Source organism: Cololabis saira, chromosome 15 (assembly GCF_033807715.1).
Source record: "Cololabis saira isolate AMF1-May2022 chromosome 15, fColSai1.1, whole genome shotgun sequence".
Taxonomy (NCBI): domain Eukaryota; kingdom Metazoa; phylum Chordata; class Actinopteri; order Beloniformes; family Belonidae; genus Cololabis; species Cololabis saira.
The window spans coordinates 10,410,690-10,427,282 of NC_084601.1; the positions used below are offsets into that span (position 1 = coordinate 10,410,690).

Here is a 16,593-nt window from a genome sequence, read left to right on the forward strand (position 1 = left end):
AAATCCACACGATTTCATCTGAACTATACTTATACATGAATTATAACCATGTCATGTAGTCAACATGGTCCTGTAGGCAGATGCACTCGCAAACAGGGAGTTAACTTACTGTACACTCACAGATGAAACGCACACAAGAAGGATTAAACCCAAAAACCTGAAACATGTATGAACGAGATCTAAAAACCCTCTTTAGTTAACGTTCCAGGTCAGTAAACTGTGCTGTCTCCAGTTTAAAGTAGTCTCCAGTAAAGTACCGCTGGCGGCAGCATCATTCGTCACCTGGATCCTTCCTGACTGAAAGGGAACAAGTGGCTCGGTTGTAAATCGATGCAAAGGAACCTTCTCAAGAGACGAACAGCTGTAGCTGCTCCAGGAAACGTGTAAACATGCACACACACTCCCAGATAAGCCGTGTCAACAAAACATGCACACATTTCTCCTGATTCATTTACACATAATAATCAGCTCCCTCAGAGACACTTCAGGCATCGCACACGTCCCTGATCCCAACGAACAGATGTTCTCGTCTTCCTCTGGAAGCGTTCTTTGATGTCAAAAGTGTCACAGGTCACATTCACCACAAAAATAAGAACAACAGTCCCTCACCAGAGTTTTTTTGGCTCCCGGATGAGGTGGACATCCCGGCAGGATGCTCTTTGTCCTCGCAGGATGACCACATTATTGAAAAAGGCAGGGACGGCAGACGGTGAAAGGACTGGTACGCCAACAACTCCGCTGATCACGACAGCACCTGCCCACCGTGCATCCCCACGCTTGCTGCTCAGGCTGCACACCCGCTCCTCAGTGCAAGAGATGCTCCGTCAATCTCCGCACGCACATTCTCAGCGTGGATCCACTCGTACACACGCGCTCACATGCAGGGCGTTCTCAACGAACTGGCGACCAGAAAAACACGTACATGTGCATGTATGGATGAGCACTGCACCAGTGTCTGCTCCTGTGGGGACTGGCGAGGCTGAGAGAGAGGAGGGAAGACGATTGGAGCGTACCACCGGCTGCTGCTGAGGGAGAGAGGGAGGGAGGGAGGGATGGAGGGAGGGAGGAGGGTGTCCGGAGTAGAGGGGAGAGGCTGAGGAAGAGGTGGGAGACAGGGGGGAGTAAGACACGAGGGGTGTGCACCTATCTGCATTTTTCTTAATGTCATAAACGCATTTGAATATGACCTTTGGAACCCCACTGATGCCTCTCAGCCACGCCTGCACGCTTTACATGCCGCCTCTGTTCATATGACTCAGTGATGTTTTCATGAACAAGGGTCTAATAAAGTGTGAACATGTCACACGACACTAGAATCTGTTTCATAAGGTTCGGCTTCTCTCGCCTCACAAGCCAAATAACAAAGAACACACACTTGCACACAGAAGAAGAAGCATCAGGAGTGAAGCGCACACCCACGTTGTCTGTCTGCACCACCCGAGGCGTGGACGTCATAATCCTTATTAGCATGACACTGTGAGGAGCCACACATTCACCTACATCTCTCTCCTGTGCACTCTCTCTGTTGCAGGTACGTCTTTGTCAGGGTGCCGGTAGCTCTGATTACAGGCATTGTCAGTTTTCTAAATGTATTCAAAGTCGCTAAAAACAAAAGAAGCACTCTTCACTGTCACGACCTCACAAATCAGCACGCTAGAAAAGATGTGGAAATGAGTCGAGGAACGCATATCTACTAACGACATGTGACTTAGTGAGTCATTCTGAAGGGAATTCAAGGACCTCCAGGTTAAAAACAAGAGAAAACAAGTAATACTTCACACACACACACCCAATCCACTTCCCTCAATAAGTTACCAACCGAAAGCTTTTGAATGCAGCTGCACAAATAACTCTGCAGGGATTTCAAGAAAAATATCACAGCCCGTTATTAGCCGGGGATGATTACAGCTGAAGGAGTTGCAGGAGGCGTTAGCTCGCTGCCTCTCTGCAGCACAGCATTACACCAATCAGGAAGACCCATTATTAAACAGATAATTGGAGCTCTCATTTAGAAACTGACAGTCCATTTAGGAAAAAATAGCACTCATCAACAATATTACATAATTTTGTGTTGCTTAGCAACTACTTTTTTCTTGTTTTACCAGCTGTTGATGTCCTTAAACACGTGTTAAGCATGAGGAACATGTAAGTCTTTAATAATCAAAAAAAACGGCGAGGTCGCTGAATTGTGACGTGTCGTGAACACCGACGGCGTCCGAGCTTCACGCAGTCGCTGAGTCAACCACAGAGAGAGGATTAAAGGCACATCTCAAGGTTTTAGAGGGAATTTCTTTGGCAACTCTAGCAAAGCCGGTGACTTCTGACCGTGACAAGGACCACACTCACTCTCTGAATCTGTGGAGATGAAAAAGGTTGCTGCACTTCCAGCTACTTTGCTGTAAAAAAACAACAGCAAATATCCAGGTCCCTTCCTTCCTACCTCAGTATAATGTATGAACAAGAACTAATATATCCATGACCGTCCAGCAAGGGAGTGGGTGGAAAACGCATGAGTCACTCACTGTGGGATGAGACTTCAGAGCCCTCTTCCTTCTCAAAAACATAAAAAAGTTGAGTTTCTCTCGTTAGAAACAGCACAAGATAAGGATCGTAAATGCCTGAGAAGAATATTACGACATTTTACAGTACTCTGGGGCTGCAAGGATATTATTTAATTGCCTGGGAATCGTTTTATACCATCTCATAAAGAGGGAGAAAAGAAGTTAATTTCCCATGAGCCCGACCACTCCGATGTGGAGTGATTTTAAATTTTGGTTGAAATAATTTGTTGAATCTTCTAAAGCACCCCCCGCCCTCCCAGGAAACAGAAAACAAGGACCCATATGACACCCCCCCCCCCCCCAAAAAAAAAAAAGTTTAAAAGGGTGCACATATTCTTCACTAGACACTTCCACTGAAAATGTAAAGATGCAGGATTTAAGAGCTTGGAAGACATTTCTTTGTTGAAATGTGAACAAATGTGAAAGGAATAAGAATAAGATTTGGTATTCGGCTATTCTTATAATGACATGATATATTTGTGTGTAATTATAGAACATCAAAGTCTAGATTTGATTATCAAGTATATTCTGATGCCAGTGATGAAAAAAGCTGCTGTGAAACCACCAAGTTATCACGTCTGGGGTAAGGTGTGGACCCAAACGCAGGAGAGCAGGAGGCGGGAGGCAGGAGTCGGCAAAAAATAGGATTTAATTAACAAAAGGCAAAAACAAAGTGCTGCTTGGCAGGGTAAAAACAAACTAAACAGGGATCAAAACTTGAGGAGGCAAAACATGGCAGGAAACATGAGGAACAAAACAGTACGGTCCGACAGGGAACAAGGGAATGACAAGACCAGATATACACAGGGGATAACGAGACATGACGAGACACAGGTGCAGACAATCAGGGCAGATGGGACACAGGCGGGGCAAAACAGAAACTGAAAGCTGGGGGGAATGTCAAACCTTGACACGAGTGACCAATTCCATTGAAGAAGTTTTAAACAGGTTTAGATCATTATAGATCTCAGTATCACACTTGATATAATCGATCAGGACATTCACAGCAGAGGCTTGGACTCCATGTTGGGCTCAAACAAACCACATTAGCTGATTTCAGTCATAATTATCTGGGTTTACAAGGATTTTCCTCCTCACACCACGGAGTTCATCTGAGTTCGGTGTTTGGAACATTGTTTTTTTTAAATGTGTTTCTATTTAATAATAATATCAAGCAGGATGCCATAAACTTCTGTTATGCAGATGACACTGAACTATATTTAACCATCTTAGAGATATATAGGCCTGAATAAACACTTATTAGTTTGTCTTTTAAATTAAGACAGCGCCTAAATGATGACTTTTCTAACATATACTTATAACAACAGTTCTTATTCTCTTTGAAGTTGGAGTCTTGTCTTTTATGTTTAAATAAGACATCCACTCACTCAGCAAGTCTGCAGTTTGCGTGGGAACGTGACCAGAAACGTTGGGAATGAAAACTAAGATGAATTCGGTCTGCGTCTGAACACAAAGTTTAAGAGGACGAATCTCAACTTTAACTTGATCGGGGTTGAGAGCAGCAAAGAAACATCTTCCAAGGGGAGGATTCAGGGAGGAGTGCCTTTATTTCTAGACAATAACCCACCTTTAGCCTAAAATAAAGGGAGAAGCATCTAACTCATCGAGAGATTCAAAGAATGTGATGATTGAGATTCCAAATAAAAAAATGAAAATAAAAGTGATGATTATAGATAACTGGGATAGGCTCCAGCTAAAAGGATAAAGCAGGTATAGAAAATGGATGGATGAATGGATTATAGATAATGACAGCTTTGTGCAGCAGGACATGAAAGAACCATCACAATTGACACCTTTAATACCTGAAATGAAACAGCAGCCAAAGAAAGTGTTAATTATATGTTAAAATATGAAAAGAAAACTAAATTTTGTATTTTACAGTTTATAAATATAGTTATTTCCTATTATTATGAACAAATTAGGTACGTTTATGCATTCTTTATTTAGTTGTTTATATTTTTACAGTGTTTTGGTTTCTATAAAACATTTTATCTTCTTTTTTGATTATGGGATGGCACAGGAGCCTCAGAAATTCAGAAATATTATAGGCACGTAATCTTCATCTGCTTTGTTTGTTTCACCCGTTCGTCTTAAACAACTTTAGGCAGGAACATTTCTCCACGTCTTCAGAGCAGCTCGAGGAAGGCCAACTCACATGAAAGTGGAAAGTTGTTGCCAGGCAACTCTACACCTCAGGCAATTTTCTTTATTTCTCTCATTTTCCCTGTTGGATCACACTTGTTTGCAATTACAACAAAACAAGACCGGTTTTATGCCGGCTGGAGGGTCCAGAGTGTCTCATTGTCTGTGAAGTCAAACAGGAAATGGATCATTTACGAGAAAAGATGCCTGGATGGAAGGCACGGATGGACAGGATCCAAAGAAAGGTGGATGGAGCAGAAAACTAAAGAAAGAGTCTGAGGAGAAAAGAGACTCTGATAGGCTTTTAAAAGGACATCAGACTGGATGTAAGCCTTCAGCACTCGTGATGTCAAACTTTCCTCTTCCCAACGCCACCGGTTTTGTAAATATAGTCACGCCATTAGCAGAGCCGGATTAACGCAAAGGCAAACTAGGCATGTGCCTAGGGCCCGATTGACAGGGGAGGGGCCCAGACAGAGGGACAAAAAAAAAAAAAATATATATATTTTTTTGTCTGCACACATATTAATGGTTGATACCATGCCGGTAAAAACCTAAGGCATATATATATATGCACATTATTACTATATTTAGTATGCATACATATATATACGCGTATACGCATACACATACATACATATACACATACTAAGGCACACTATGTCTTACTGCAAATTTTATTGGTCTTTGTAGATTCGACTTCTTATTTAACTATTCAATTTAATCAACACATTTAGTTAAGATTTTCTGCAAAATGCAATAGCTTAAAACATTTATCTTATTTTACTCTGTTTACATAACAATGCTGACACCTATTGGTGATTTACCGGTACTAATACCTTAACAATGATACTCGCAATCGATAAGATAAGGATCATTTAATAGCATTTAATAGAGCGGTGTTATAACGTATAAATAATAAAAATCCAAAAATAGTCTGATAGACTGTTTAATATACAACACATGACTTATTTTGGAATACAAAGAACCAACTTGACTATGACTATGCTATGTAAAATGTGAATTAACTTTTATTAGTAACTTTGGTAAGTTTAAGATTTCAATTCATAAATAACATCGATGGAGGGGGGCCCAAAAATCACAGTCTGCCTAGTGTAGTCCATTTATTTAATCCGGCTCTGGCCATTAGAAACTTAACCACAATACACAGAACTATCCAGAGGACAGATGGCTTGAGAGAAGGGCAAGGAAATCCACAGCAATTTGACGATGCTCAATCTGGAATTCCTATCAGTTCATTGTTGAATCATCCTCTTCTATCAAAATGTTTAAGTTAAGACTTAAAAATATTGTGTTAAATCAAGACTCTTAAACGTTTATTTTACAGTATGTTAGATGTGGATTATTACCCTACATACTCTCATGTTTTTGTTTTTTTGCGTTCCCTGCTCATGTTGTTTGCTTTCTTATTGTCTGTTGTTATAGCTTCTTGTTTATTTTGTGAATACCAGTATTATTGTTGTTGTTGATTTATATGTCAATTCTTTTATTTCCTTGGGGAGGTGCTTTTTATAAGCCCGTACAGGGTTTTTTAACCTTTCCCACACATATTACTTTTGTCAGTTAGTTGTTGTTTTTGTTTTTCTCTTTTATGGTGCAAGTAAAAGAAAGACAGAAAGAAAGAAAGAAAGACAGAAAGAAAGAAAGAAAGAAAGAAAGAAAGAAAGAAAGAAAGAAAGAAAGAAAGAAAGAAAGAAAGAAAGAAAGAAAGAAAGAAAGAAAGAAAGAAAGAAAGAAAGAAAGAAAGAAAGAAAGAAAGAAAGAAAGAAAGAAAGAAAGATGCTGTCTGCCTGACCCTATTTCACCTTTGGTTCTTTCTACCAAGGTGAAACGAAGGCATAACAGCGGTACTAAATGTTCTGCTGTATTGTCTGTGTGCATTTCACACAGCACACTGCAAAAACTCAAAATCTTACCAGGAATATTTGTCTTATTTCTAGTTAAAATGTCTAATTTTTAGTCAAAAAATCTCATTACACTTAAAACAAGAGTCATTACCAGAAAAATAACTTGTTATTTAAGAATTTTCACCCGGTTCAAGTAAATTTTCACTTGAAATAAGTAGAAAAATCTGCCAGTGGGACAAGATTTATCTTCTCATTACAAGCAAAAAAATCTTGTTCCACTGGCAGATTTTTCTACTTATTTTAAGTGAAAATCTACTTGAAACAGGTGAAAATTGTTGTTTTTTTCCAGTGATGAGTCTTTTTTTAAGTGTTATGAGATTTTTTTACTAAAAATCAGACATTTTAACTAGAAAGAAGACAAATATTCTTGTTAAGATTTTGAGTTTTTGCTGTGCAAAGCAAAATAAAGGCATCACATAGGCGAGGCAAACTGGTTGTGTGAACGAAGCTTACGTTAAAAGGGCTTAGACAACATTAAACACAGGAGATGGCCTCAGGTTTCACGGGCCTGACTCTCACCCCGCCTCAGGCATGTTCAGATTTATTCCCCCCTTGGTTCACGTGACTTAAGCCTGTGGCATGTTAGACAGGTAATCAATGATCTCTCATGAGCATGAATGGTACTAAAGCTAATAACCCCCAATCTCCAATCAGAGCTCAAGAATCCTTTGAGTTGAGCGGTGAGACGTCCTTAACATCCAAGAGAAGAAACCTAGTTGTACTCATCAGTGAGGAAACCCAGTATTAACAAAAACAAAACCCTGCGTAGCATTTACGTTTATGGTCATCAACTGCACCATATAGCTGTGAAGGACGAGATCTCCCTTTGCTAAAGGTTAAAAGGTCAAATCGTGCTAGCAAAATGTATTTAGTATTACATTTTTGTTTTTGTGGAGCTCAGTTTTTATTTATCTTATGTTACTTAATGACTTTTGTTCAACCATGTGCTTTGTCTTTTTGCTCGGCAGATGTGCTCCTCGACTCATTTTTAGGGCCCGAGCACCTTCAGTGCGAAGGCCCTATTGTATCTGTAGGAATTTTTCTTTCTTTCTTTCTTTCTTCTGACGAAAGGAAGGCCTTTTTGCCCCCCTAAACGTGCCCAAAAAGTCACCAAATTTTGCATGCAAGTCAGGCCTGGCGAAAAATTTGATATTTAATGGTTTACATTAATGGGCGTGGCAAAATGGCTCAACAGCGCCCCCTAGAAAACTTTGTGCCTCAAGCCCCACAATACGGTTTGACGTACATGCACGAAAATCAGTACACACCTGTATCAGTACACAACTTAAAGAAAAGTCTCTTGGCGACATGGCCGAAACCGAACAGGAAGTCGGCCATTTTGAATTAATCGTGTCACTTTGGCGCAATTTATGCCATTCCTTCGGCAGTTAATACGGCCCGAACCGTAACGTGCCCCCAAGTGTGTTATACATCAAAATGTGCGTCTCCATCCTGCGACAACACGCATTACTTTTCTCTTTCAAAAGCGTTACCGTGGCGACGCTAGACGCCAAAAAGCGCGCCCACCCTTCATCTGGTTGGTTCAGACAGAAAAAACTTTGCGCCTCAAGCCCCATAATACGGTTTGACGTACATGAACGAAAATCGGTACACACCTGTATCATGTCGCAACTTAAAGAAAAGTCTCTTGGCGCCATGGCCGAAACCGAACAGGAAGACGGCCATTTTGAACATTCTGAATTAATCGCGTAATTTTGGAGCAATATGAGCCATTCCTTCGAGAGTTAATTCAGCCCGAACCGTATCGTGAACCCAGATGTGTTATACATCAAAATGTGCGTCTCCATCCTGCGACTACGCGCATTACTTTTCTCTTTCAAAAGTGTTACCGTGGCGACACTAGACGCCAAAAAGCGCGCCCCCCTTCATCTGATTGGTCCATATTTGATAGTTCCCCAAAAGTCACCAAATTTTGCATGCAAGGCAGGCCTGGCGATAAATTTGATATTTCATGGTTTGCATTAATGGGCGTGGCAAAATGGCTCAACAGCGCCCCCCGGAAAACTTTGTGCGTCAAGCCCCAGAATACGGTTTGACGTACATGCACGAAAATCGGTACACACCTGTATCATGTCGCAACTTAAAGAAAAGTCTCTTGGCGCCATGGCCGAAACCGAACAGGAAGTCGGCCATTTTGAATTAATTGTGTAATTTTGGTGCAATTTATGCCATTCTTTCGGCAATTAATTCAGCCCGAACCGTAACGTCCACCCAGGTGTGTTATACATCAAAATGTGCGTCTTCATCTTGCGACTACGCGCATTACTTTTCTCTTTCAAAAGTGTTACCGTGGCGACGCTAGACGCCAAAAAGCGTGCCCCCCTTCATCTGATTGGTCCATATTTGATAGTTCCCCAAAAGTCACCAAATTTTGCATGCAAGAGATAAATTTGATATTTAACGGTTTGCATTAATGGGCGTGGCCTAACGGCTCAACAGCGCCCCCTAGAATACTTTTCTCTGCCATAACTTTTGAAAGGTTTGACATAAAGAGTCGTGGGTGGTGTCATCGGACTCGGTATTGAGTCCTTGACCATAATTGGTGAAAATTAACCCCGCCCCTTATTCTGATTGGTTGTCCCGATTTTTTGCTATAACTTTTGAATGGTTTGACATAGAAAGTCGTGGGTGGTGTCATCAGATTATGTATGGAGTCCTTGACCTTCGTTGGCCTTAATTAGCCCCGCCCCTTCTTCTGATTGGTTGTCCCTTTTTTTTGCTATAACTTTTGAATGGTTTGACATAGGAAGTCGTGGGTTGTGTCATTTCTGATATGCTTATGGGGGAGGTGGCCGTGAGTGCGAGGGCCCGTTCATCGCTGCTTGCAGCTTTAATGTTCAATTTGTAATTATTGATTGTAAGGTTTTGTGTCTGTTACCTGTGGGTTGGTTTGTAGGTAGAAGGAAGTTTAGTGGGGTCAGGTGTGATAGTGGGGGTCAAGTTTGAGGATCCTACTAGCTCTGCACACTGCAAAAACTCAAAATCTTACCAGGAATATTTGTCTTATTTCTAGTTAAAATGTCTCAATTTTAGTCAAAAAAAATCTCATTACACTTAAAACAAGAGTCATTACCAGAAAAATAACTTGTTATTTGACAATTTTCCCCTGTTTTAAGTAAATTTTAACTTGAAATAAGTAGAAAAATCTGCCAGTGGGACAAGATTTATCTTCTCATTACAAGCAAAAACATTTTCTACTTATTTTAAGTGAAGATCTACTTGAAACAGGTGAAAATGTTGTTGTTTTTTTAAGTGTAATGAGATTTCTTGACTAAAAATGAGACATTTTAACTAGAAATAAGACAAATATTCTTGTTAAGATTTTGAGTTTTTGCAGTGTAACCTTCTGTGCCTGTGAACCTGCATTTGGTGGTGTTTTTTGTTGTTGTTTTTAATTAAAAAACTCAGAGCTCTGGAAAATCCTTCATCTCTGACTCACGTGTTTGGCTCATTTTTGATATTTTCTCCACCTGCTCATCCAACTTTAAGGGTTCATGGTATCACCCTAACCCTACGATAGCACAACATGACTGATGTCTGTACACATGATCATTTTTCATTTAATTTCATTGTTATTTGTATATTATTATTTCTTATTTGAATTCTACATTGCTGGTCTCTTTAAGATGTGTATATGGTCTGTATAATGTCTGTCTATATGGTCACCTGTGATAACCCTGAAACCAGAGAGTCTGCACTCCAGATGACAACTGCTTTGCACAGCCTCTCAGGTCACATCTGGATCAGAAATGTTTCTTTTACCATTTAACAACATGTCATGTTCAATCCAAAGTTGTGCTCATCTTGTTCAGTTTTTCTGCCTGTTGCTTTCTAGGAGCAGAAATGTGAGTCTAACCTGCCTTTTCAAAAACTATAACTTCCACAAAACTATGTTGTTTCTGGAGTGTAAAGTTTAAGTGTGATCATAATAAAATAGACCACAAAACAACTCTGAATGGAAACAGGTTACAGGTTACAAGACAGGTTACATGATCCCTCTGGTGTGTCCTGGGCCTCCACCCGGAGGAGAAGTGACACCACTCTATCCCAGATCACTAAACTTTCCATCCTCTCTCTAAGAGAGAGTCCAGCCACACTGGTGCTGCCAACACTAACTTTAGATGCTTCACACTGCAGCCTCATTCAGTCATTCCCCACACCTCACAACCACAGAAGAATAAAGAGATGCCTTTTGGCTCATCTCTTTTGTCACCACAAAAGCCTAAAAACGCCTAAAAAACGTGCGCCTATCAATCTTACGCTGCATTCTTACCCTCAATGCAAACAAGACTCCTTCAGCTGAACCCATAGAGGGCTTTAAAACCTGCAGGATTGTGACCTTTCACCCCTGCTGCACCAGAAGCACATCACCTGTAAAATCAGGAATCAGAATCAGAATCATGTTTATTTGGCCAAGTCAGGTCAAACAAGACAGGGAATTTGACTCGGTTATTTTCGCTCACTGTACAGTAAATAGACAAATGGCTCTATTAACATATATACTTTTTTTTTTTTTAACGGTGCAGCAGTATGAGGTAGACATGGTTATTGAAAGGTGTATTGTTACTGCATATGATTGTGGTTATTATTATTATTAGGGCCCGAGCACTTAGTGCTATTATATTATTATAACTGAAGAGACACCCAAACGCAAGGTTGATCAAATCAAATCTCAAATCCAGTTTTCAGGTAAGAGGCTTTCAAATCTGAAAAATCTTAAATGGTAGACTTCCAGTGGCACCACCAGGGGGTGGCCAGGGGTGGCCACGGCCCCCGCTACAAATTTGCTGGCCACCCCACTGGCCACCCCACTTGCCTCAATAAAAAAAAAAACACTTGCCAGTCACATAGATTCTATCGTCAGATATGCGTTTCATCCCAAATCATTTGGGCCAAATGCATATCCGCCTTTCTGAGCCTGTATACTACAACAGTATAATAAAATCCTGTAATGATGGCTTTTAGTTTTGGTGTCCACCCCAAGAATTGAAGTGGCCCCATCTGGTCACCCCTATTAAACATATTTGGAGGCGCCCCTTGAGACTTCCGGCCTGCAGGAGTACAGGTGTGGACACTAACTCTACAAATTCTTCATAGATGTGAAAGTTATTCAAAGAGGTTTATTTTTGACAGTTTTGACAGCAGGCTAATGTTAGCAATGAATGCTTAAAACAAGCCAGGCACTCAAGTATCAAGAAAAACTATTTTATATAAAAATGTACAATTGTAACTACATGCGCAAATAGTGCCGTGCAATAAAGGTACTGGTTTAGTAGTCTGTGGGGAAGAAATCGTTTTTAGTCTGGTGGTCTGTGTGCGGATGGTAGCGTCTACCCGACTGCAGCAGAGAAAAGTCTGTGGCAACTAGGATCTCTGAAGATTTTCTTCCCTTTCCAGATGCAGCCCCTGCTAAAGATGGTTTGTAGGGAGGGAAGGTGACGGGCACTAATGCGTTCTGTCTCCACATCTCGTCCAAGAGACTTGCAGTACTCAGTGGTTGGCACATCAAGACCAGACCAGATAAATCTATCCCTAAACTTAGGATATGTACTACACGTTTTTAAATTTGCAGTAATTAAACATTACATTACATTAAAAAAACCCTACTTGACCCAGACATTTATGCTAATTTTAGAAAGATTTCCAACTTTCCATTTGTATCTAAAATTCTGGAAAAGGTAGTTGCAAGCCCGTTATGTGACCATTTGTATAGAAATGATCTGTTTGAAGTTTTTCAGTCAGGGTTCAGAATGCATCATAGCACAGAGACAGCACTGGTTCGAGTCACAAATGACCTCATGTCCTCAGATAAGGGATTAGTGTCCGTACTGGTTCTACTGCTGCTTTTGATTGAGTGTAGATCAGCATCTAACTGCACAGGTTAGAGCATGTTGTTGGGATTAAGTTAACAGCTCTAGGTGGGTTTAAATCAGATCTACTGCTATGGTGTTCCAAAGGGTTCAGTACTAGGGTCCAATCTTGCTGAGTTTAATCATGCAGCCCTTGGGAAGTATAATCCAGAATCACAGTATCAATGTTCATTGTTATGCTGATTGGTGTTATTTTCTATCAGGATTTTTCATTTAAACAGCAAATCAATAGCCAAATGTAGATTTGGAGGGCGGGCCTTCTGCTATCAGGCACCAGTACTATGGAACCAACTTCCAGTTTGGGTTAAGGAAGTTACCACCTCCACCTTTAAAACGTGTTTAGTAAAGCCTCTCGTTAGTGGAAACTCTAGTGTGGTAGGGCCAGTAGTCATAGCTGCAGCTGCAGCACAAGACTAGAAACAATTTTAAAGATAGCTTTGTGGATATGCTGCTATAGGCCTACACTGCAGGGGGAAACCAACATGATCCACTGAGCAGTGCACATTACCCTCTTTTCCTTAGATCAACCTTCACTTATTAGAAGCATCTGAACCATAACCCCCACTGTTCTTAATGTGCTGGTCTGCCCCCTCCTTTTCTCTTCTGTGCATGTTTGCAGGCCAGAGCTTCAGGAGCTGCATGCTGTCCTGCAGTCCCACCCTCTGATCATCCCAGTGCTTGCTTCAACCCATCTGTACGCTAACATCCTGATATCTGTCGCCATTCTCTCTTCCTGCTCAGCCCAGCCGACCTTCTGCAGGAAGGTCCCCCCCTTACGAACCAAGTCCTGCTCAAGGTTTCTTCTCTCCTAAAGGGGTTTTTGCCTGTCATGGTTCTCAGGAAATATAATAAGGCATGCGTGCCCTCGCTCCATCTTTAAGTGTAGTGGTACAAGTGGTCCAGCAGGTCTTCACTGATGTGCACAACATTTGGAGGCAACCTTTTCCACCTCTGAATCCCCAACAAAAATGAGGATGTGAACCCCCCCACCCATCTTACATAAGATGAGGGGACATTTCCTTGGTTTTGCAGCATCTTGGCACAATCTCTGTATGAGGGGCCCTTTACGTTAAAAGAAATAAATCCTGGAATTAAGTGAAGGAACTCTGGACCAAGTCACTCTGAACAGGATGAGTTTAATGTCTTACAAATATGTAGACGACATCTCCAAGGGTTCAGTGTTTTGATCACACCTGCAGGGGAAGAAAAAGCCTTGTTAGTATAAAATGTTGCAGTTCTGCAGATCTTTTGGCATCATTGGACTGCTACCTCCTTAGAACTTCTTGTGTCTTTTAGACCCAGGCTCTTGCACATCAATAGGAATGTGTTCAAAAATATCCGTGGAATATTTAGAAGTAGACTGCAAGTCCCTTGCTCTCTGGTAGCCACTGCTGGAATGAACTGAGTGGGAAACCGGGAAGAGAGGGCGGCTCGCAACGATGCCAAGGGGACCGTGGCCCGTGGTCCAGGCGGCGTATGGGAATGGACGGTTTGGCTGGAAGGTCATCAGGTTCCCAATGATACCGGAGATCCCTGAATACTGGCCAGCTCCAAAGCCTGCACCGCCAGCCCCAGAGCCGTAGCCTGCGCCACCAGGCCCAAAGCCAGATCCGGCACCACCAAAGCGGCCTGAATACAGAGACAAGAACACCATGTTACGAGTATGCCTATGGTGTCATAGTTCATTGGAGCTGATCAAAAGATGCTCACCATGTTAGAAAAATCTGCTCAAGCTACTGGCTAAATATTTTAGTCACATCATATAACTAAACAACCCCCCCCCCCCCCCAAATCTTCAATTGAAAAAAAAGCCAATACACATGTTTACTTACTTTTTTTGGCTGGGATACAAACTCCAAGGCCAAAGAGCAGGAGACAAAGCCACAAATCCCTGTTCACAGACAACTTCAGTCATTTAGTTGGAAATTCTTTTTTTTTTTTTTTTTTTTTTTTTAAATCAACCACCAAAGGGACCAACTCACCTCACAACAGGCTGAAACACCATAGTGAAATTTAACTTAACAGACTAAACAGAAAAGTTTAGTAAATGCAAGAAGAATGTCCAATGTCTTACTCTTAAAGTGCTTCTTCATGCCAGATGATTTTATACTGATGCTTCACCCGCTCTAATTAAGCTCATTATCGACACCTGATGGTGCTGTAGCTTCTCGGTTTTCACATCTATTCCAGATGGTGGCGCTATTGGACCTACAAGATGGTTGCCAACCATCAGAAACAATACAAGAAGAAGAAGAAGCTGTTGTGTCTTGTATGCTGATGTGTTTGGATCATAGACCGTATAAAACAATGGACGAAGCATTTGGGCACTTGACCCATTGGTTTCTGCAGACTGGTTTTGAAGCCCATTTTTCTTCATGCGAGATCAGCCATGTTGCTTTGGAACCAATGGAAACACGGCCACCGTTTATCAAACAAAGTTAGCTCTGCTCCCAACTCCTTCAGCCAAACCCCACAGAAATATCTGCAGAGCTGCCGGCAGACATTTACACTGGAATATGCCATTAAATATATGGACCCAACAGTGAAATAAAATATTTCTGTCCCAATTACCTGACACCGGGTTAATACAAACACGGTGTTGCTTCGCTAAGGGCGGTATCATGAAGGTTACAGATGATAAAGTGATAATAGCTAGGAATTTGCTGAGCCAACTGTTAGTCATATTAGAAATACATTTAAATAAATTAAAAATAAAAATGCTTTATATAAACTGCCCTTGTGTGGTACAACAAAAATTCACCCCCTCAGAGTTGTCATGGATGTGAAATCAAATAATTGAAATGAAAAAGGGTTTGTTGAACCAGGTTAGGGGCTGGACTACACGATTTAAGGCTTCTCGTGCAATACATAAGAGGTAGTTGAATTTACACTGCAGAAAATGTCAAAATCCACAGAAATTGCATGGGCAGGTCCAACAAAAACTCAAGCTTTGCAACTCATCAGCAATAACTGATTGTTCTCTCAGATGTAAGTCGCTTTGGATAAAAGCATCTGCTAAATGACAGTATTATTAGGGCCCGAGCACTTACAATGCCCTATTGTATCTGTAGGAAATGTTTGTCTCGTTTTTCTTCTGACGAAATGAGGGCCTTTTTTCCCCCTAAACGTGCCCCAAAAGTCACCAAATTGTGCACGCAAGCCAGGCCTGGCGAAAAATGTGATATTTAATGGTTTGCATTAATGGTCGTGGCCTAATGGCTCAACAGCGCCCCCTAGAAAACTTTGTGCCTCAAGCCCCACAATACGGTTTGACGTACATGCATGAAAATCTGTACACACCTGTATCATGTTGCAACTTAAAGAAAAGTCTCTTGGCGCCATGGCCAAAACCGAACAGGAAGTCGGCCATTTTAATTCATTAATTTAATTAATCGTGTAATTTTGGCGCAATTTATGCCATTTCTTCGGCCGCTTCATCGCCCGAACTGTAATGTGCACCCAGGTGTGTCTCCCCTTCATCTGATTGGTCCATATTTGATAGTCCCTATTTCCTGGCATAACTTTTGAATGGTTTGACATAAAGAGTCATGGGTGGTGTCATCGGACTCGGTTTTGAGTCCTTGACCATAATTGGTGCAAATTACCCCGCCCCTTCATCTGATTGGTCCATATGTGATAGTTCCTATTTTCTGCAATAACTTTTGAATGGTTTGACATAAAGACTTGAGGGTCGTGTCATCGGACTTAGTTTTGAGTCCTTGACTTTTATTGGTGAAAATTGCATGCGCGAGGGCCCGTTCATCGCTGCTTGCAGCTTTAATTATTATTATTATTGCACAGTGATTGATTACTATGAGACTCTATGAGTGATGACAGTTCATCAGAGTCCTGGGCAAAGTCCTGAGGTCACCATACTGTCTACCTTGTGCCATTTGGCTGACAGTAGATTGGCTGATCAAGAAATCCATAAACGTTATGAATGGGATCACGACAAAGCCCCGACTGAATCCAACTCCCACTCAGCATTGATGTGACTCGCCAGCCGTGCAAACTCTTGTTCCTTTCGTATCATGGCCTGCAGCAGTGCAG

At 41.4% G+C, this 16,593-nt stretch overlaps 1 protein-coding gene across 2 annotated transcripts in view; it reads right to left on the reverse strand.

The window, feature by feature from the left end:
* The window catches only part of dtnbp1b (dystrobrevin binding protein 1b), a 34,681-nt gene extending 33,730 nt beyond the window's left edge, over positions 1–951 (reverse strand). For both annotated transcript variants that reach the window (XM_061741827.1, XM_061741826.1), the window contains exon 1: positions 610–951. In XM_061741827.1, coding sequence (XP_061597811.1) covers positions 610–682 — 73 coding nt within the window. In that variant the 5' untranslated portion in view covers positions 683–951. The remainder of the gene's footprint in view (positions 1–609) is intronic.
* Positions 952–16,593: the final 15,642 nt, after the last annotated feature.